Source organism: Aquarana catesbeiana, linkage group LG06, assembly GCF_042186555.1.
Source record: "Aquarana catesbeiana isolate 2022-GZ linkage group LG06, ASM4218655v1, whole genome shotgun sequence".
NCBI lineage: Eukaryota > Metazoa > Chordata > Amphibia > Anura > Ranidae > Aquarana > Aquarana catesbeiana.
The window spans coordinates 242739292-242762524 of NC_133329.1; the positions used below are offsets into that span (position 1 = coordinate 242739292).

The 23233-nt window shown below is 41.2% G+C and overlaps 1 protein-coding gene across 2 annotated transcripts in view; it reads right to left on the bottom strand.

Moving 5' to 3' along the window:
• LOC141146667 (uncharacterized) overlaps window positions 1-23233 on the bottom strand; it is an 80400-nt gene that overhangs the window by 12729 nt on the left and 44438 nt on the right. Inside the window, exons 2-7 of one of the 2 annotated variants that reach the window (XM_073633103.1) lie at window positions 10641-10697; window positions 10474-10542; window positions 9961-10014; window positions 7974-8111; window positions 4407-4879; window positions 4155-4285 (exon numbers count right to left, since the gene is read on the bottom strand). In XM_073633103.1, coding sequence (XP_073489204.1) covers window positions 4155-4285; window positions 4407-4879; window positions 7974-8111; window positions 9961-10014; window positions 10474-10542; window positions 10641-10697 — 922 coding nt within the window. The remainder of the gene's footprint in view (window positions 1-4154; window positions 4286-4406; window positions 4880-7973; window positions 8112-9960; window positions 10015-10473; window positions 10543-10640; window positions 10698-23233) is intronic. The other variant, XM_073633104.1, reaches the window with a different exon arrangement.

A 23233-nucleotide genomic window follows, 5' to 3' on the forward strand; every position in this document is an offset into this window, starting at 1 on the left:
AGCGTAATGAAATGAACGTGCAGCGGAAGATGAATGGTATATGGGCGAGGAGATTGTGGTGAACAATCATTAGAAATGAAACCTCAGCCCATATAGATCTGTAGACGTGACAGATCATGAGATGTGAGTACTGCTAACTAACCCAGGTGTACCAAGAACACTGGACCATGCTGTGACTGCAATAGCTATGACAGAACGCGGCTACTGGAACACTATGACTGAACACCTTGTGACAGCACCTGCTGCGACGATGCCCACTGACAGATACGCTATGACAACCCTCCTCCAACAGAACACTCTGTACAGGAATACTATGACTTGACACGCTGAGACTGACCACGCTAGGACAACACCCATGTGACCGAACATGCTACGACAGGAATGCTATGACTTGAAAACGCTGAGACTTGAAAACGCTGAGACTTGAAAACGGTATGACCGAAATGCTATGACTGAAAAAAACCTGTGACAGAACCTGCAAAAACAGAATCATTGTGACAGAAACCGCTGACCGTAGTGATAACGTGCTATGGCAGACCTGCGGACAGAACATGCTGTGACTGAACACACTATGACAGAAACACGGGCAAGGAAAGGTGGAACTGAATCCCCCCAACCAGCCCCCTTCCTAATACCGTCCTTGGTGACCCCCTTACAGCTAGCAGGAAAAACATACCACAAACAGACCTCATGAAGTGTTGACCAAAAAACCTGCTATTCAGCACCCCCCCCCATATGATCGTGGTAGCTACCAAGACCTGAGGATATGTTTACGAGAGCTGCAGTTAGCAGCCTGGTACAGGCATGGGGAGGTCATGCTAACAGGTAGTTACCCCAGGAAACTGACTCAAAGCTTGAAAGCGAAATCAAACCTGTTTGATGAAACGCCGAGGAAACTTCTACGGCTGTCAGCTGCAAATGCATCAGATCCCAAAATAGTACATACCTGCGGGTTGGATTGAACAGCAAATATGCATTAGAGCAGTGAGAGAGGTGAGTCACTCACCCCCCCCCCACGTGAGCAACGGGAGAAACGTGCGGGCAGCCCCCTCGTGAAACTGGATCCGCACGGGTTGAGCTGGTGAGCGCTACATATGTACATACACTTAGACATGTGGTCTGTACACCTCCACCCCCCTCTGTTCTGATGCTGATGAGCCTACATGAATCCCGGGTGGTCAAAGAAGACAAAACATAAAAGTAAAACAAGCGGTGTGTTTGTGGTTGCGTCCTCCCTATACGTTGCCAGCCATCCAGGTATTGCCAAGCCTTGCTTGCAATGAATGTGCCCTTGTATTAAACTTAAGAATTGCCATATCATTACCACAAACCATTCTCCAGCAAAGTACATGTCCTTCTACAAGCCTCGTCAGACCTGTTACACCACATCTGTCTGTTTTTTTGCTGCAGTGTATGGTCTAATTACACACTGTCTGTTCTGCAGTGATGCCAATAGGGAGAGAGGAGCAGGCAGGGGGGCGGCCGGCTGACCATCCCCTCCCAGCGTGAGCACCGGGAGGGAGGCTCCCACGTGGAGCCGGATTTGCACAGGGAGAGGAGCAGACAGGAGGCCGATCACCCCCCCGGTGTGAGCACCGGGAGGAGCGGGCGGGCGGCCCCCACATGGAGCTGGAGCAGCCCAAGGAGAGGAGCAGACAGGTGGCCGATCACCCCCCCGGTGTGAGCACCGGGAGGAGCAGGTGGGCATCCCCCTCATGGAGCTGGAGCAGCCCAAGGAGAGGCGCAGATGGGCGGCTGAACACTCCCCTCCCCCCGGCGTGAGCACCGGGAGGAGCGGGCGGGCGCCCCCCTCATGGAGTTGGAGCAGCCCAAGGAGAGAAGCAGACAGGCGGCCGAACTACCCCCGGCATGAACACTGGGAGAAGCGGGCGGCCCCCTCGCAGAGCCAGATATTCCTGGGATGATACGAAGGTGGGCTGGCGGGTGGTCTCCCAGGCGGTGCGCGGTGTGAGCACCGAGAGAAAAGCCGCTGCCGCAACCACTGTAGCAGCCGACCATTGATCCGCAATGGACCCGGAAGTGACGTGAAACGAGCCAAACCTCCACCCCCTTCTGACCATCCCAACCCAGAAACTAAACCAGCAAGGATCCGATGGAAGAGGAGGGTTATATATAGCCCTCAGACTCCTCCTACAAATGCAGGCTAGCCTGCGGCCAGCCTTCTAACATATATATATATATATATATATATATATATATATATATGGTTCTAAGTAATTTTCTAGCAAAAAAAAATGATTTTAACTTGACACCAACAAATGTCAGAAAAAGGTTTAGTGTTTAAGTGGTTAAACTTTCCTCATTTACACCGACGTCTATTCCTTTGACAAATTGTTACAATGTTTATACTAAGTTCCACTGCTAAAGAATGTTGTGATTCTTGGCAGACTGCCCATTTTTTCTTCTCTGCATTTCGTCAAGATCCCAACGGGGAAAAAATTGCGATAACGATTCTTGACGATTAATCATGCAGCTCTACTGGGCACTTAAACCCTCTTCCTGCCCAGGCCAATTTTCAGCTTTCAGTGCTCTCACACTTTGAATGGCAATTGCGCGGTTATGCAACACTATACCCAAATTAAATTTTTATCATTTTTCTCCACACAAATAGAGCTTTGTTTTGGTAGTATTTAATCACTGCTGGGTTTTTTATTTTTTGCTAAAAAAAAGAAGCCCGAAAAAACCTCCCCAAAAAAAACTGTTTCATAGTTCGATATAACATTTTGTACACAGGTAACTTTTTTCCTTCATTGATGTGTGCTGATGAGGCGGCACTGATAGGCACTAAGAGTTGGCACTGGTGGGCACTGATGAGGCAGCATTGGTGGGCACTGATAGGTGGCACTGATGGGCACTAATAAGTGTAACTGAGAAGTGGCACTGATGGGCATTGATAGGTGGCCCTGGTGGGCACTGATAGGCAGCACTTATATGCACTGGTAGGTGGCACTGGAAGATGGCACTGCATAGCATCAGTGGCTCTCTGTGATTGGACCGATGTCCCTCTGACAGAAGCCGCTTCACCATGAGGAAAAAAAAAAGCCAATTACAATCTTCTGTTTACATCACGTGATCAGCTATCTGGGGTCGGCCCCTTACTCTGATCTGTGATCAGCCAAGTCTTATTGACTCGCTGATCGCAGGGGCCACGCAGGTGGTGCATTTTCAGGAGGACATACATGAATGCTCTCCCGGCAATTAAGGCCCGCGCTGTAGCCATCTTTCGGCTATAGCACAGGCAGGAGGTGGTTAGAAAACGAAAAAAAAGCAGGGTATAGGGAACCCTACAATTCTCTAGGGTGCGTAAGTTTTTTTTCCTTTTTATCAACTGATTCTTTTTTGTTATGTTGTTGACCCTATTTGTGTCCCAAGCAGGGCAGTTTTGGTTCCTACAGTATTGTAAGCTTTTCTTGTTGTACCCCCTGTGATACATGCAAACATTACTGTATGATATGTTCTCTGTACTTCTGTCTTTGGATAAAGAAAGAATTGAAAAAACAAATAAATAGCTGCTGTCACAGCTTGCATAATTGTTGGCTCGTATGGTTTCCAGTAATGCAGGAATTTTGGACATAAAATGAACTTAGCTATGTAAATTTCCTCTATATGAAAACTAACAAGCCATAAGCAGAGGTTACCTTCAGTGAAAACTTCATGTCAAAACGTTAAGTGGATCCACAGATAGGGGCCGAGAACAAGCTTGAGATTTTTTTCTCATCACCCTATGTGTCTTATTAGTCTCCTTTTAATGTCACTGTCAGCTTTATGGACCAATAGAGAGGCTTTAGGAGGCTAAAAGAGGCAAGGAAAAGCTCCACTTTTACAGGACACCTTCTGTAGAGTGCTTACAAAAGCACAATCCATCATGTCTGACTCCTGGAAGTCATGAAAACACTGCTGGGCATCGGGTCTCATATGCGTGCGCCGTTTAGGAGATATTTCACTTGTAGTGCGCCGATGATCTAATCGGCGCATGCGCTGTGAAGAAACAGACCTCCATGCGATGCATACTAGCCCATTATGCTTTTAATTTGCAGGCTTTGCAGGGAGAAAAAGAGGAAGTAAAATCCATCAGGGTTTACTTCTTCTTTAAGGTTAAAAAAAAAGCAAAACAAAGTAATTGTGCAACTTACCTTTAATATGTTTTGAGGAATCATAGCCTCCGTCTATTCCAATAAATGATTCCTTATAAATATATGGTTTTAGCAATTCCTCATAGTCATGATAGAATATTTTTTTTCCTAGTATACTAACACCTGATCTCCTACAGACAAAAAAAAAAGTTAGAGGAAACTTTTAAATAATTAAAACATGACACATTAATAAAAAAAAGGCTTAATAAACAACTATGTATAACATAAGGATTATTTTAAAATGTGAATTACCTGCTTTGCTGTTCATCTGACATTTTCTTTCTCAAAGCAAATTTAATGTCATGAAATCTTTTTTTGACATGTTCGTGGTGCCTAGGATAAACACCCAAGCTATTGACAGCAGCAGTGATTTTTAGCCAGGCTGCATGCTTCCAGGCAGGATCTGTGGTGGCTAAGTTGTTGCCAGCGAGTTTATGAAAAACCGGTATTAGATTCTCCACAAGGACCAAGTTTTCATGTGCAGTAAATTTAGCATTTCTGAGGCGATGCCTAGGGTCCAGAGGTTTCTTTTTCCTGTGATGTTTTTCATTCATTAGTTCCCTCTCAAAATCAGATATATCATTGTCCTCATTAGCTCGTCTTTTGATGTTCCTATGTCCTGCTGCTGCTTTTCTTGTGGTGTTAACCACTTTATTTTCTCCAATTTGTGCAAAAGTGGTTTCAATTCTGCAAGTGTCTACAATTGGAATTAACTGTGTTGCCGCCTGAAGAAACATTAATAAGAAAGCTTTAAAATGTTACATCAAATGCTCCCTTAAGATGTTTTTACAAATATTTTAAAAATTACATATATCAAGAAGACACTAAGGGGTTGATTTACTAAAGGCCAAGAGACTGTGCACCTTGGAAAGTGCAATTGCACTCTGCAAGTGCAGTTGCTCCAGAGCTTAGTAAACGAGGTAAAGTTTCACTTTGCAAAGAATACCCAATCACATGCAAGGAAAATAAAAAAAACTGCATTTTTGCTTGCACATGATTGGTTGATGAAAGTCAGCAGAGCTTCTGCTCATTTACTAAACTCTGGAGCAACTGCTCTTGCCATGTGCAACTGCACTTTCCAAAGTGCACAGTCTTTTTGCCTTTAGTAAATCAACCCCTAAGGCTGGGTTCACTCCAATGCGAATTGGATGCGCGTTTCCCCGCATACAATACACATGTCAGGAGACTGTGACCGAGATGGCTGTGGAGCAATTTGCAGAAGAGTCTTGTGCATATTCTGGTCCATTTCAGGTCCGAATTCAGCTAAACATTCGGACCAAATTTGGACCTGAAATGGTGAAGAGGGAAGCACTGGACCCCCTGCTGCGAGCCGCTCTGCCCAACAGTGTGAACCCAGCCTTAGAACGTTATAAGCAAAAGAACTGAAAATAGCCTCTGCTAACTCCACAGATTAGTTTGTCACATCACTGACAAATTTTATAGAAATTGGGGTTGATTTACTAAAACTGGAGAGTGCAATATCTGGTGCAGCTGTGCATGGTAGCCAATCAGCTTCTAACTTCAGTCTGTTTAATTAAAGTGGTTGTAAAGGCTGAAGGTTTTTTTACCTTCATGCTGTCCCAGGATTCCTTCTCCTCATTGGCTGAGACAGCAGCGGGAGCCATTGGCTCCCACTGCTGTTAGTAACAGCCAGTGAGCCAATGAGGATAGAGCGGGGGCAGTCTTATAGACGCATAGAGCAGGGCTCGGGAGCGAGCATGCACTAGTGCCCCTATAGCAAGCAGCTTGCTATTGGGGGCACTGGTCAAGGGGGAGGGTCCAGGAGCGCTGGCAGGGGACACAAGAAGAAAAGTATGGGGGCTGCTCTGTACAAAACCATTGCACAAAGCAGGTAAGTATGACATGTTTGTTTTTTTTGTTTTTTTTTAAAGCCAAAATACCCACTTTAAGCTTTGACAAAAAAAACCCAAAAAACTGGAAGCTGATTGGTTTCTATGTGAAGCTGACCAGATTTTACACTCTCCCACTTTAGTAAATCAACCCCAATGAAAACAACCAGCCAGGTTTAACCACTTCCCGCCCGGCCTATAGCAGAATGACAGCCGGGCGGTGGTTTAGTTATGCTGACTGGGCGTCATATGATGTCTTTCAGGATAACAGCCGCTGTGCGCCCGTGGGGTCACGCATTGCGGCGATCGGTGGTGCGGTGTTTCAATCTGACACACCGCTACACTGATCTCGGTAAAGAGCCTCCTCCAATCATGGCTGATCACGATGTAAACAGGAAGAGCCGGTGATCGGCTTTTCCTCACTCGCGTCTGATAGACGCGAGTAGAGGAGAGCCGATCGGCGGCTCTCCTGACAGGGGGGGGTCTTCGCTGATTGTTTATCAGCGCAGCCCCCCCTCGTATGCCTACACTGGACCACCAGGGAAGCCACCAGGACCACCAGGGAGGCACATAACATGTGGATGGCCAGGTACATCCCCCATGGCCATCCACATGTGCAAATTAATGCCAAATCTGTGCCAATCAGTGCCCACATATGGGCACTGACTGGCACCATTATGTAAGAGAATAATTAAGTGATGCCCATCAATGCCACCCATCAGTGTCCATCAGTGTCACCTATCAGTGTCCATCAGTGCCACCTATCAGTGCCCATTCGTGCCCATCAGTGCCCACCTATCAGTGCCCCTCCGTGCCACCTATCAGTGCCACCCATAAGTACCCATCAGTGCCGCCTACGAGTGCCCATCAGTGCTGCCTACGAGTGCCCATCAGTGTCGCCTATGAGTGCCCATCAGTGCCACCTATGTGTGCCCATCAGTGCCGCATACCAGTGCCACCTATCAGTGCCCATCAGTGCCGCCTATCAGTGCCCATCATCAGTGCCTATCAGTGCCACCTCATCGATGCTCATCCGTGCTGCCTTATCAGTGCCCGTCAGTGCAACCATATTAGTGCCCATCATTGAAGATGAAAACGTACTTATTTACAAAAAAAGTAACAGAAACAAAGAAAAACATGTTTTTTTTCCAAATTTTTCGGTATTTTTTTATTTGTTGCGCAAAAAATAAAAATTGCAGAGGTGACCAAATACCACCAAAAGAAAGCTCTATTTGTGGGAACAAAATGATAAAAAATGTGTTTGGGTACAGTGTAGCATGACTGCGCAATTGTCATTCAAATTGCGACAGCGCTGAAAGCTGAAAATTGGCTTGGGCAGAAAGGTGTCTAAGTGCCTGGTATTGAAGTGGTTATTCATTGAAATTAAAGCAAACTTTACTCTCAATCAACATTAACTAGTTTTAATCTTTATGCTGCTAGAATTAGTAAACAGATAGGAAGAAATATTCTATATACTTGTTTTTAATTTATTTTTTACATTTCTTCAGTTGCACCTTGGTTTCTGGTCTAGGCCAAAATGACTGGGCATTTTTTTCTTTCATCTGGAGGAGGAGAGAGGGGCTATCTCAGCTAAGCACACACTCCTGCCTGCATGCCTGAGCTAAAGGCAGGTGGCTCCCAGGAAGTAAAGGCTTTGGGAATTGTCTGCCCATAATCAAGATTGCCACAGCTAGAAATGCTGGGGTGGGGGTATTGTTTTCCGAAGTGATTTCACAAAAACATAAAGCATGGAGACAAATATGGTGAAATATGGTGAGCTTTAGCTGCCACAAAGGTGTAGCAGATCGAGGAGAATACACATTCAACAACTGTCCTCTTATGTTAATAGGTAGCTTGAATCGGCAAAAAAAAAATCAGTTGATAGCTGCACAAGAGATTTTATACATTTCAATAAACAAGTTAATTTGGACAATTTATATACAATTTATTTTTTGTTGGAGTAGATTACCTTTCTGTTATTGAGGTAAGGAGTAGGCAAGTTATCATTAACTTCCACTTTGGCTACAGCTGCTACTGGTCTTGAACAATTAGGGGAGTTAGGATGCTCTTCAAAAACCACATTTTTACCTTGTTGTGAAGTATTTTTCTAGGATTAAAAAAAATAATCCATCCACATTTTGCAAAAAATGCATTTTAGAAAGTATTAAAAGTTATTTTTAAAGTAATGTCACCCTCCCCCTTTAAATATGTGTAAACTGAAAGCAGATCTCAGATCATCAGCTGTGAGGTCTGGAAGACTATTTCTGGCCATAGATGGCTCAAAATTATAGTCCTTGCAGCACCACCAAGCTCAACAAATGCCAAGGTGGAAATTATTGGCCAAACTGTGACTGTATGTTATCACATGCAGTCACTGTTCAGTTTTTCAGTTAACTTTGAATATGCCTGTTCAGCATGGATGAGGGAATTAATTGATTTACTCTCGTTCAGCCACAGGCTAAACAAGAGACAATCTAATCATGTATGGCCAACTTATTTTTCCAGTGTGTTTATTTTTTGTCCGTCTGAATTTGTATGTCTGGAGAAGTGTTCATTTATATAGGCCATAATACAGCTACTAGAAAAAGATGTGCATAAATGGAAGGAGTGCCAGACCAAAAGATAAAGGTCCAAATAAATGTACTGATATTGTGTTAAAAGACAGCCAGCACGTTTGGGGTCAAAGGAACTCCCCATTCATCAGGGCTTTAGTTAAAAGTGAGAACCTTGAGTGGATTCAAAGTAAGGCTTTCCTCTTTGAATCTGTGCAGGGAAACTGACTGCCGGATTGGGATTCCTGGATTTATTATGAGGGCTACTCTTCATGTTTATATCTAGACTCAACTATATATTTATTAATGCTTGTTGCCTTATGGGATCATGACTTTCTATCTACTACTTACCATTTGATATACCACATCTGGGATAATTCCTCCAGCCAATGTTATTGTAGCATTTGTATCTTTACACCTTCTGCTCCTGAGGAAGTGGAACTACACAAAACATGTCAAGCTTTATGTGAAACATGTTAGAACCACTTTCAGCTTGTTCAATTAAGTTTTGACAATACAACCTAGAAGCTGACTGGTTGCTATGCGTAGATGGACCAGATTCTGTGTGCATCGGTTTTAGTAAATCTCCACTTTAGTCGGTGGCGCTCTTTCACTTTCTTTTGTGTTTTACATATATGTGAGTCTGCAAGTGGGAGTAACACCAATCCTGCCATCTGGAAAGAATCTGCTGATACTGACTGTGTTTATCCTTTACATTCATGGAGGAATATAGACTTTTGGATTATGGACTTGTATAAGATTATAGCCTCGCTTCCACTGAGCGGATCGGTTTGGGTTGGTTTGGTACGGTACACTATTTTGAGTGTTTCCATTATGAAAGCGGCCCATACAGCCGAACCATACCGCACCATTCATGGTCCTGCTTCAGATCTGGGGCCATAGAAAATGGTATGGTATGGTTAGGGTGGAGCTACTGGCATCACACAATACATTCCACTGATTGGCAGACAGAAAAAAAGTCAATGCTCATGTCAAAGGCATTTTTTCTAAACTCCGTATGGCCCCTGGCGGTCCGAAATTGCAGTGGAAATGCTCACCTGAATAGCCCGGATCATTCTAACCCTTCCAAACTGTACCGACCTGAACCGTTCTGCTTAGTGGAAACGAGGCATATGTCACACTTCCCTTATCTTTGATCACATTTGTACACACTTTGGTTGAGTTTTGAGCCTTCTGGCGCTTTGTTCATATTTGTGCTGAGGAGTTGTGCATTTGCACGTACATACATGGTTATAATAAGATTGACACAGATACAATGAAAGGTCTGTGCTTCATCACTGTTTTTACATTAGAAAAAATGTGGGCCACCCCCAGCTGCCTCCCTATTGGTATCAGAACAGGTTTTCATTCAGCTCAGACAAGGAGGAAAATTGCAGTACACACCTGTCTGTTTCTATTTTCTGTGTAGAGTCCAATGTTTGTATACCGTGACTTTTTCTGCAAAAAAAAAAAAAAGTATAAATTAATGTCAACAGCATAACTTGAGGGGCAAAAAGACAGAGAGAGAGGAAAAGAGTACATTGAAAGGAAAAGAGCGTGCAGAGATAAAGATTAAGGAGAGATAAAGACGGGAAAAAATAACAAAGAGAATGGGTGAGTTTGTAGAAAAGGGGGAAGAAATGTGACAAACACTGGAGGTAGAGAAGTGATAACAGGTAAAAAATATTGAGAATGCGGATGCAAAGGAGACACAAATACAGAAAATGGGCAAGAAAGAAAGTGCAGTAAAGAGCAGGAACAGAAAATACAGAAAATCAACGCAAGTTAGCAATGGGAAAAAAACACCTGTAGTCTGCATAAAAAAACGCACACACAGAAAACATATACAGATTTTATCAAAAGAAGTTCACAGAGAAAGATTTCAGCAAGCTTTAGGAATATTACAACACCATTTACCTCTCGGGATGATGATCTATCTTGGATTCCCACTGTGCTCTTCTTTGGCTGAGGATTATCTTGAGACATCTATGGCCAAATAAACACAAACCAGTTTATTACAAGAAAGAGAGAGATATGTGAACAACTGGAATGTAATGCACTTCAATTATATTTTAAAAAGATACCTCTTTAGCAGCACTTTTCACATCATCCAGTTCGCACTTAGGGATAGAGCTGTCAATCTGCAGAGGCAATGACATGCTAAATTAGTGCACACTGGCTTTAGGAATGGCACATTGGCAGGGACACCGATGATCTTATGAACAGAATACTAAAAGTATCAATGCACTGCAGGAAATGAAAAACTCCACCCACTTTGGTGGAGAATGAGAATGAGGTACACAATGAGAATGAGAATGAGGTACACAAAAAATTACCATAACTTAAGCTCCAAAGACTTTCAATACATTTCAGCCACAAGTAAAATCACAAAACTAGGAGGTACAAAAGTCACAATATTTGTTTTTGTTAACTATGGGTTTTGGAAAAAATAAGAGATAAATGATAACATATTTTCTCTGGGTTGAGATCTGGAAGGACGTCATCTTTTTTAAACTGGATTAACTATGTAAGTATCTTATCGTTGGGTTCCTTTCACATGGGTGGTCCAATCAAGTTTTTTTAGTCTATTAGCGTTCAGATTTAATTGGACCTAAGCAAATTTACATCCAAATCCCTGCAAGTCCATCCACGTCCGGAAAAAGAAAATTGAAAAGGTCTGCATCCTTTTCTATTTTTGTAGATCTAAAGGTGAAGGATCTCAGGTAGTCCTATCTAAATGGACAGACGTTTGTTGACATCCAGTCATCCAGTGATCTAATATGAGTCAGAAAAGCTTTGGTTTTAAAATTAAACAGCAGTAAAAATAATGAACAGACAAAAATGCAAAAAAATTGACATCTATTGTGTTCTGCTCAAATTCAGCAGGGGATCAGTTCACTGATCCCCTGCTGATCAGCCCTGACACCTTTTGTGTGAAAGTGGTCTTAAAATAAAGATTTGCTAATTCAATTTACAATGAGAACTGGGGTTAATTCAGCAACTGTGCAAAAGGCAAAGAAATGTACAAAATGGATATATGGTACATAAAACACCCTAGAGGAAAAAAAAATATTCTTGCTTCTATAAAAGACATACAACATTGTCTACAAAAGATCATAAGAATAAACATATTGCTAGGGGAATTTCTGAACATTCTCCATTGGTAGTACAATTTAAAAATAATAATGGAGAGGCTTCTCTTCCTTGGGGACAAAACCCTAATTGCTTAAGTTGCTTAAGATTGTTGCCAAAGTTCTCCTCTATTCACTCTGATCTCATTGTCTTTTGGGGTGGAATAATTCTACAATTTCTTTGTTAGTAGTCTGGAATTCTCTAAAGAAGTATCTCTATGGTCTACTAGTTCAACAAATCTCAGGTGTTTAGGCAAATATGAAGGAATATGAGAAGAATCTGATGGTACAAGTAGCAAGAGACGTGTATAAATAATTCTTCTTCTAGGCAGAGTATAAGTCACTTTTCAGGACTACTATTCGATTGGGGTACATCTGTATTATTACCTATTGATAAAATAAAATCCCCCTTTACCTAGCTCTGCCACATCTATTAACCACTTAAAGACCAGGCCTCTTTTTCAGACTCGGTGTTTACAAGTTAAAAACACGTTTTTTTGCTAGAGAATTACTTAGAACACCCAAACATTATACATTTTTTTTTTCTAACACTCTAGAAAATTGGCAGTCATTGCAATACTTTTTGTGACACCGTATTTGCGCAGCGGTCTTACAAGCGCACTTTTTTTGGAAAAAATTCACTTTTTTGAATAAAAAAATAAGACAACAGTAAACTTAGCCCAATTTTTTTTAGAATGTTAGAGATGTTACGCCGAGTAAATTGATACCCAACATGTCACGCTTCAAAATTGCACCTGCTCGTGGAATGGATTGGACCACGATTATCGTAAACAGGACCGCCGGCTCAAAAGATGGATACCTCGGTTGTGGCAGCAGCTGCTGCCATTACCGAGATATTCATCTTTAAACTGCCGACGTATATGTACAGAAGCTGGTCGGAAGTGACCACCTTTAAATATATAAGTGTGATAATCACTACCAACCCTAAGTTATACACTTTATTAACCACTTGATGACCGCAATACGTATATTTATGCTGCAGTTTGGAAGTGGAAGTTGGAACTATGGTAATGGTATCTTTTTTTTTCAGCCGGCGGCTGACTTTCTCATGAAAGCTATCTGAGTGACTCATTAGCCAGGGGATCGCTTTCTGAAGCGGTGGGAGGGGGCATTCCCCCCTCCCATCGCTGTTTCTCGGGCTTACCCTTTTCCACCAGCTTACCCGAGAAACTGTCCGCCTGTGTGGCTTACTGGTCACAGAGGCAGTGAGAAACTAGTTTGTGTCTGATTGCCTCTATGGCCTCGGAGGACCAGAGCGACGTTATGACATTGCGTCCACTCTAGGGTGGAAGTAAACAAATTTTTTATTTTGTAAAGCAAAAAAAGGAGAGATTTGGGGTCTTTTTGATCCCAGATCTCTCCATAAAGAGGACCTGTCATCCTTATTTCTAAGGGCCCAAAAACTGTTTGGTTCTCGAGCCCTCCAGTGTGGAGAAGACTCTGCTCATGAAGAGGCTCCAAAAGCTATGCTCTAAAGATTCAGCTGGTCTGGGTGATCAACCACCCACACAGCCCACTGATATCAATTAAAGGGACCCAGGATGGCGATGGATTACCTTTCCAGTAACCAGAGAGAAAGCGCAAGAGGAATAGCAGTATTCCATGCTTAAAAGGGAAAAAGCGCTATTGATCTGAGTTACATCAGGTCCATATAATAAGGTGAGAGCGGTGATGTACTGGTGGTGGGCAACAACAGTTTTTTAAATGGCACATAACTAGCACCTTATTGATTGTAATATACACTGGAGATCAAAATTAGAGAACAATTTATGAACACTTGATTTTTTCAGAAATAATGTAATCTTCATTGCTGAACATTTGATGGAATTTTTGTTGTGGCTATACCATGCTATTAGAGCAGTGTTTTTCAAAATAACCAATGCACTTCAACAAAAAAAACTTTATTTTGTAGAAAACACAATGATGAAAATTAGAAAACATCAATGACTGTAGCAGGGAGAAAGATTACAACTAAAATTTCTGAGGGTTACAACAATCAACAATTAGTAAGAAGTGTACAGGCCCTTGCTTTAAATGACTTCAGCACATCTGCATCCACAGAACATCACTAGTCTTCCACACTGCCCGGGTGTGATTTTGTTCCACTCTTCTTCCAGTCTCTTCCACAGTTCAGTGACTGTAGGGGGTTTCTTGGCCATAACTTTGTCACCAAGGATTTTCCAGAGGTTTTCTATTGGGTTTAGATCAAGATTCTGGGCTGGCCATATTATTATTTCAATGTTTTCAGCTTCAAGGAATGGCTTTACCCACTTTGCTGTGTAGCAGGGGGCATTGCTGTAGATGAAATTGCTGGCTGATGAACGCAGGAAAGGAACTGAATGTTGTCGAAGAAGGTTCTGATAAACATTTGCATTCACTCTGCCATGTAGCTGTATAAGAGGCCCAACTCCTGCTGCAGAAAACATCCCCCAAACCATGATGCTTCCCCCTCTACCTTTCACTGACTTCTTTACACACTTTGGGCTCAGTCTTTTCCCAGTTTGAAGACAAACATGTTTTCTATCAGACCCAAATGAATTAAACTTGTTTTCATCGCTAAAGTGAACTTCGGAGCAGACAACACAACATGCTCCTTAGCAAAGGTTAGTCTAGGCTTTTGATTCTTTCTGCCAATGAGAGGTTTGGTCACTACAGAGTGGGCTTCCAGTCCAAATTCTCTTAAACGGCGAGACACTGTATGACGAGACAGATCCCTACTCTGTTCAGCGCTGAACTGGTGAGCAATCGAAACTGCAGTGTTGAACCGATTGTCCATTGAGATTCTCCACATTATCCTGTCCTCAGCCTTCCTGGGGGACTTGAATAAGTTTGACGTTGTAAAGACACAATATTCCAGAAATCACAGATTTGGAATGGCAAACTTCTCTTTCTATGGCTGAAAGGGTCATCCCTTTGGCCTTCATCTGGACAACCTGCTGCTGGAGGGTCTCAGTCATTTTAGAACGTCTCAACATCTTGCAAAGTCAGTGAAAACTGGAAAGTTAGACTGCCAGTTAAATAGGGTTTGTCAGATAATTAAAGAAATTAGCACAAGGTGCCAAATTAACTGGTTCCCGATCGGCCACCGCAGTTATACTGCGGCAGAATGGCTCCCCTGGGCGAGCCACCGTAGCTGTACGTCAGCCCTTTAAGATGCTGTAGGACACTGAATAATTGTCAATAGTCCCTAAAATTTGTCAAAAGTGTCCAATTTGTCCGCCGCAATATCACAGTCCCGATAAAAATCGCAGATCACCGCCATTACTAGTAAAAAAAAAAATTAGTAATAAAAATGTCATAAATCTATCCCCTATTTTGTAGACGCTATAACTTTTGCGCAAACCAATCAATATGCGCTTATTGAGGTTTTTTTACCAAAAATATGTTGAATAAATATCAGCCTAAACTGAGGAATTTTTTTTTTTTTTTTTTAAATTGGGATATTTATTATAGCAAAAACTAAAAGATATTGTGTTTTTTTCAAAATTGTTGTTCTTCTTTTGTTTATAGCGCAAAAAATAAAAACCGCAGAGGTGATCAATTACCAAAAGCTCTATTTGCGGGAAAAAAAGGACGCCAATTTTGTCTGGGTACAGCGTCGCACAACCGTGCAATTGTCAGTTAAAGCGACAGAGTGCTGTATCACAAAAAATGGCCTGGTCATTGAGCAGCCAAATCTTCCGGGGCTGAAGTGGTTAACACCAATAACTAGGAGGTATCTGAAAGTGTTCTCTAATTTTGATCAATGTTCTTTTTCAAATCTCATTGATGTTTTTGATTTTTTGCTTTAACATATATGTAACTCATGAAATATGCTTAACAAAACCGCTCTTTTTCTCCTGTTTAGATAATTTCAAAAAGGAATAAGCAGTGAGCTTGAAATTTAGAAAATGGTAGGTTGCTCTATAATATTGATCTCCAGTGTATATATATTTGTCTGTGTATATATTGAACAGTGAACATATGTATTGAAATATATTGAACAGTGAACATATGTATTGAAATACATATTTCAATACATATACATAGCACACAAATAGTACTTTATTTGTATATATACAGTGCTCAGCATAAATGAGTACACCCCAACAGATTTGTCAGAAAACCTTTACTTTACTTTCAGAATCAACATTTTCTATGGGACACTATACTACAAAATACTCCCACAAATGCGGGCCATTGATTGCAACCAAGATTTGTTATTTTGCACACACAAAAAAGTATTTTTCCTAACAAATTCATTCAAGACGATGTTGCAAAAATGAATACACCCCAATTAAAGTCTTAGGAGCAAAGCTACATTTTAGACAACAAAATCCTAATTAACAAGAATTCAACTACAGGTGAGTCTAATTATTCATCAAACAGGTGTCCAGCAGACAGTTGATTATAAAAGGGCATTACTTAAAGAAAACCCCTTCCCTTTTCATGCTGTCAGCAATGGCATCACATGGAAGAAAAATGTCACAAGGCCTGAGAAAGAAAATAATTTCTTTACACAAGAAAGGTGAAGGCTACAAGAAGATCAGCAAAGCTTTACTTATCAGTCAGAATACTGTAGCAAAAGTGATACAAAAATTTAACAAAGATGGAACTGCAACCATCTTACAGAGACGTCCAGGCCATCCATCCAAGTTAACACCTCAAGAGGAGCGTTTTCTAATGAGAAGGGTTGAAAAAAATCACCACGCAAGTTCACTGCAGTTAGCTAAAAGGTAGAAAGGCAAACTGGGGTGATTGTTTCCTGTGACACAATATGGCATGCATTGAAGTCGTCCACGAAGGAAGCCTCTCCTAAAGCCCATGCACAAAAAAGCCCACCTAGAATTTGCCAGGGCCCATGGTAAAAAAGAAGACTACTGGAACTCTGTACTCTGGAGTGACGAGACCAAGATAAATGTTTTTGGAACTGATGGCTTCAAAACTGTATGGCGTTGCAAAGGTGAGGAGTACAAAGAAAAATGCATGGTGCCTACGGTGAAACATGGTGATGGCAGTGTCCTTTTGTGGGGCTGCATGAGTGCTGCAGGTGTCGGGGAGCTGCATTTCATTGATGGTAGCATGAATTCACAGATGTACTGCTCCATATTGAAAGAGAAGATGCTACCATCACTCCATGCCCTTGGACGTTGTGCACTTTTTTCCCGTCGGAATAAACTCTGAAGGTTTTTCAGACGGAGTTCTGACGGTATTCTGCTCAAGCTGTCTTGCATACACACGGTCACACCAAATTCCGACCGTCCAGAACTCGGTGACGTACAATGGGACTAGAAAACGGAAGTTCAATAGCCAGTAGCCAATAGCTTCCATCTCGTACTTGCTTCAGAGCATGCGTCGTTTTTGGTACATCGGAACAGCATACAGACGAGCGGTTTTCCCAATAGGAATTGGTTCCGTCGGAAAATTTTAGAACATGTTCTCTTTCTAGGTCCGTCAGAATTTTCGACGTAAAAAGTCCGATGGGGCATACACACGATCGGAATATACAATGAAAATCTCCCGTCTGACTTTTTCTGCTGGACATTCCGCTCATGTGTACACGGCATAAGGCAACTGTTGCATTTCTAAAGAAGAACAGGGTAAAAGTGATTCAGTGGCCAAGTATGTCTCCTGATCTGAACCCAATCGAACACCTATGGGGAATTCTGAAGTGACAAGTTGAGCATCACTATCCATCCAGCATCCAGGCTCTAAAAGAGGTCGTTCTTGAACTATGGAAAAAGATAGACGTTGCAATATGTCGCCAACTTGTTCATTCCATGCATAGAAGACTTGGTGCTGTCCTTTCAAATCATGGAGGTCATACAAAATACTAGATGTAGTAGTTTTTTTTCGTGGGTTGCATCAACTAATTTGAGTAAAACTGAAGATTTTGTAATCTAGGTTACGGTATATTATTAACCTTACTTTCATGTAATGAGCTAAACAAATGTTATATAAAACTCAATTTTGTCAAAATATTGGAAATTGTTCTTATGTTCATTGAGATATTGATTAAAATCTTTCTTTTCAGTGCTCAGCATAAAAGCAAATCTTTGCTTTTATGCTGAGCAATATATATATAGATATATATCTCTATATATAGAGATATATATCTATATATATATAGATTTATATACATATAGATATCTATATCTATAGATATATATATATATATAGATATATATATATATATCTATATATATATAGATATATATATACAGTAGGGACGGAAAGTATTCAGACCCCCTTTTTTCACTCTTTGTTATATTGCAGCCATTTGCTAAAATCATTTAAGTTCATTTTTTTCCTCATTAATGTACACACAGCACCCCATATTGACAGAAAAACACAGAATTGTTGACATTTTTGCAGATTTATTAAAAAAGAAAAACTGAAATATCACATGGTCCTAAGTATTCAGACCCTTTGCTGTGACACTCGTATATTTAACTCAGGTGCTGTCCATTTCTTCTGATCATCCTTGAGATGGCTCTACACCTTCATTTGAGTCCAGCTGTGTTTGATTATACTGATTGGACTTGATTAGGAAAGCCACACACCTGTCTATATAAGACCTTACAGCTCACAGTGCATGTCAGAGCAAATGAGAATCATGAGGTCAAAGGAACTGCCTGAAGAGCTCAGAGACAGATTTGTGGCAAGGCACAGATCTGGCCATGGTTACAAAAAATTTCTGCTGCACTTAAGGTTCCTAAGACCACAGTGGCCTCCATAATCCTTAAATGGAAGACATTTGGGACGACTAGAACCCTTCCTAGAGCTGGCCGTCCGGCCAAACTGAGCTATCGGGGTAGAAGAGCCTTGGTGAGAGAGGTAAAGAAGAACCCAAAGATCACTGTGACTGAGCTCCAGAGATGCAGTCGGGAGATGGGAGAAAGTTGTAGAAAGTCAACCACCACTGTAGCCCTCCACCAGTCAGAGTTTTATGGCAGAGTGGCCCGACGGAAGCCTGTCCTCAGTGCAAGACACATGAAAGCCCGCATGGAGCTTGTTAAAAAAACACCTGAAGGACTCCAAGATGGTGAGAAATAAGATTCTCTGGTCTGAAGAGACCAAGATATAACTTTTTGGCCTTAACTCTAAATGTTATGTGTGCAGAAAACCAGGCAGCATCATGCTGTGGGGGTGTTTTTCAGCTGCAGGGGCAAGACGACTGGTTGCAATTGAGGGAAAGATGAATGCGGCCAAGTACAGGGATATCCTGGACGAAAACCTTCTCCAGAGTGCTCAGGACCTCAGACTGGTCCAACAAAACAATGACCCTAAGCACACAGCTAAAATAACGAAGGAGTGGCTTCACAACAACTCCGTGACTGTTCTTGAATGGCCCAACCAGAGCCCTGACTTAAACCCAATTGAGCATCTCTGGAGAGACCTAAAAATGGCTGTCCACCAACGTTTACATCCAACCTGACAGAACTGGAGAGGATCTGCAAAGAGGAATGGCAGAGGATCCACAAATCCAGGTGTGAAAAACTTGTTCCATCTTTCCCAAAAAGACTCATGGCTGTATTAGATCAAAAGGGTGCTTCTACTAAATACCGAGCAAAGGGTCTGAATACTTAGGACCATGTGATATTTCAGTTTTTCTTTTTTAATAAATCTGCAAAAATGTCAACAATTCTGTGTTTTTCTGTCAATATGGGGTGCTGTGTGTACATTAATGAGGAAAAAAATGAACCTAAATGATTTTAATAAATGGCTGCAATGTAACAAGTGTGAAAATTGGGAGAAAAAACACTGAAGAAATGACACTTTGCTACAATGTAAATTAGTGAGTGTACGGCTTGTATAACAGTGTAAAGGTGAGGAGTCAAAGACAAGTGTGTCTTGTCTACAGTCAAGCATGGTGGTGGGAGTGTCATGGTCTGGGGCTGCATGAGTGCTGCCAGCACTGGGGAGCTACAGTTCATTGAGGGAACCATGAATGTCAACATGTACTGTGACATACTGAAGCAGAGCATGATCCCCTCCCTTCGGAGACTGGGCCACAGGGCAGTATTAATGATAACAACCCCAAATACACCTCCAAGATGACCACTGCCTTGCTAAAGAAGCTGAGGGTAAAGGTGGACTGGCCAAGCATGTCTCCAGACCTAAACCCAATTAAGCATCTGTGGGGCATCCTCAAATGGAAGGTGGAGGAGCGCAAGGTCTCTAACATCCACCAGATCCATGATGTCGTCATGGAGGAGTGGAAGAGGACTCCAGTGGCAACCTGTGAAGCTCTGGTAAACTCCATGCCCAAGAGGGTTAAGGCAGTGCTTGAAAATAATGTTGGCCACACAAAATATTGACACTTTGGGCCCAATTTGGACATTTTCACTTAGGGGTGTACTCACTTTTGTTTCTAGCGGTTTAGGCATTAATGGTTGTGTGTTGAGTTATTTTGAGGGGACAGCAAATTTACACTGTTATACAAGTTGTACACTCACTACTTTACATTGTAGCAAAGTGTCATTTCTTCAGTGTTGTCACATGGAAAGATATTAATAAAATATTTACTAAATAGTGAGGGGTGTATCTGTATATATAATATATATATATATATATATATATATATATATATATATATATATATACACACACAGTGGGGCAAAAAAGTATTTTTTCAGCCGCCAATTGTGCAAGTTCTCCCACTTAAAAGATGAGAGAGGCCTGTAATTGTCATCATAGGTATACCTCAACTATGAGAGACAAAATTTGGAAACAAATCCAGAGAATCACATTGTCTGATTTTTGAAGGAATTTATTCGCAAATTATGGTGGAAAATAAGTATTTTAGTATAACCTCAGACGGGCCCGGACATGTACTGGCTTAAGCAGGGGGACACGTCTGGCACTGCAGGATCTGAGTCCCTGGTGGCGTAGTGTGTTACTGATGGTAGCCTTTGTTACGTTGGTCCTAGCTCTCTGCAGATCATTCACTAGGTCCCCCCGTGTGGTTCTGGGATTTTTGCTTACTGTTCTTGTGATCATTTGACCCCACGGGGTGAGATCTTGCGTGGAGCCCCAGATCGAGGGAGATTATTAGTGGTCTTGTATGTCTTCTATTTTCTAATTATTGCTCCCACAGTTGATTTCTTCACACCAAGCTGCTTGCCTATTGCAGATTCAGTCTTCCCAGCCTGGTGCAGGTCTACAATTTTGTTTCTGGTGTCCTTCGACAGCTCTTTGGTCTTCACCATAGTGGAGTTTGGAGTGTGACTGTTTGAGGTTGTGGACAGGTGTCTTTTATACTGATAACAAGTTCAAACAGGTGCCATTAATACAGGTAAGGAGGACAGAGGAGCCTCTTAAAGAAGAAGATACAGGTCTGTGAGAGCCAGAAATCTTGCTTGTTTGTAGGTGACCAAATACTTATTTTCCACCATAATTTGCAAATAAATTCTTTCAAAATCAGACAATGTGATTGCCTGGATTTGTTTCCACATTTTGTCTCTCATAGTTGAGGTATACCTATGATGACAATTACAGGCCTCTCTCATCTTTTTAAGTGGGAGAACTTGCACAATTGGTGGCTGACTAAATACTTTTTTGCCCCACTGAATGTAGCTACTACTTTTTTAATCCACTCTCTTAATGTAGGGCTTTCCATTTCTTCCCAATGTCTTGGTATCAGACTTTTGCCTGCATTCATTAGAAGAGGTATCACAAATTCCTTATACTGTTTTATTGGACTTTTTACCCCATGAAAAAAGCACGTCTGAGGCTCTTCTGGTATTTCTATATTAATAATCTCCTTTATTAATTGTACCACCTCTCTCCAATATTTTTTACTTTTTGGCAGTCTCACCAAATGTGGTTCATAGTTCCCACTACTTTGCATCCTCGCCAACAATATGGTGGTTTCCCTATTTGATATTTATGTGCTTTGTCTGGTGTTATATACCATCTTGTCAGACATTTATAGCCATTTATCCTCAAATTTTTTCTTAAGTGTTGTTCGTTCCCTCGTGCTCCCAGTTCCTTTTCACATTTTTTTATGTATTGCGGAATTTCCAGTCCGTCCATTGCCACCAATATTTTGTATATCCGGGAGATACCATTTCTTGTGTTCTTTGCTATGCACAAACGCTCCAAAGGTAATAAATCTTCTCCAGATCTTATTGGTTGTGGCAATGTTGTGACAAAATGATTCAGCTGGAAATACCGCCATTCATCTATCACCATCAAATCTGTCTTGCACCTTAATTCTTGTATTGTGCATATTTTTCCCTTTTCCATTATATCTTTTAGTGCATTTTCATCTTTTATCCATTCCCCAAATAATTTTCCTTTTCCCCGTGAAAAATAATAAGTTTACCTAAGTGGGATTAATGGTGGATTATACTTCCACTTTCCTTGTTTGTGAAATAAATCCCAAGTTCTAGGTGCGTTTTGTGTCATTACATATGCATTCTCATCTAACGTTCTATACTGTGGTGGTATCCATATAATCTTACCCAACCGTGCCTTACTAATTGTGTTCTCTAATTTTACCCATCTTTTTTCATTTACCTTTTTTGCCCACTCTATTACTCGTGATAGTAGAACTGCATTGTAATATTTTTTAAAATCTGGTACTGTCAATCCTCCCAATTTATCTTTATTTAATACCGAGAATTGCATTCTCAGTTTCTTGTTCCGCCATATGAACTTTGTTATCGTCGTTTTTAATACCTTAAAATATGTCTGTGGTAGGGAGATCTGTAACATTTGGAATTTATACATAACTTTCTGCAGTATTACCATCTTTATAATATTTATTTGTCCTATCCAGGAGAGGGACTTTGTTGCTATCCTTTTCATTTCCATTTTTATTTCATTTAGTAGTGGGATATAATTTTCTTGATATATTTTTCCTAGGGATGGTGTTAATTTTATTTCTAAGTATTTTAATTCTGTTTTCCTCCATGTAAATTGGAATTCTTGCTGTAAGCTTTGTTCTTCCTGTTTACTCATATTTATATTTAAGATCTCTGATTTAGAAGGATTTACTTTTAAATTTGATAGTTCTCCATACCCTGTTTCCCCCAAAATAAGACCTAGCGTGATTGTCAGTGATGGCTGAAATATAAGCCCTACCCCCCAAATAAGCCCTACCCTGTTTCCACAAAAATAAGCCCTACCCTGAAAATAAGACCTACAAGGACTTTAACTAGGGCTTATTTGGGCGGTAGGGCTTATATTGCAGCCATCACCGACAATCACACTAGGTCTTATTTTCGGGGAAACAGGGTAGTATTTTAGTATCTTCATTAAGTTAGGCATTGTAATCCTAGGATCGGATATGTATAACAATACATTTTTCGCATAAGCCGCTATTTTATGTTCCTCATCTCCTATCTTAATGCCTCCTATATCTGGACTATTTCATATTGTTGCCAGGAGGGGTTCTAATGACAATACAAATAATAGGGGTGATAGGGGACACCCCTGTCTCGTTACATTAAACAGTTCAAAAGGTTGGGATGAAACCCCATTAATCTTTACTGTTGCTTTAGGATGATTGTATAATACATTAATTCATAAAATCATCA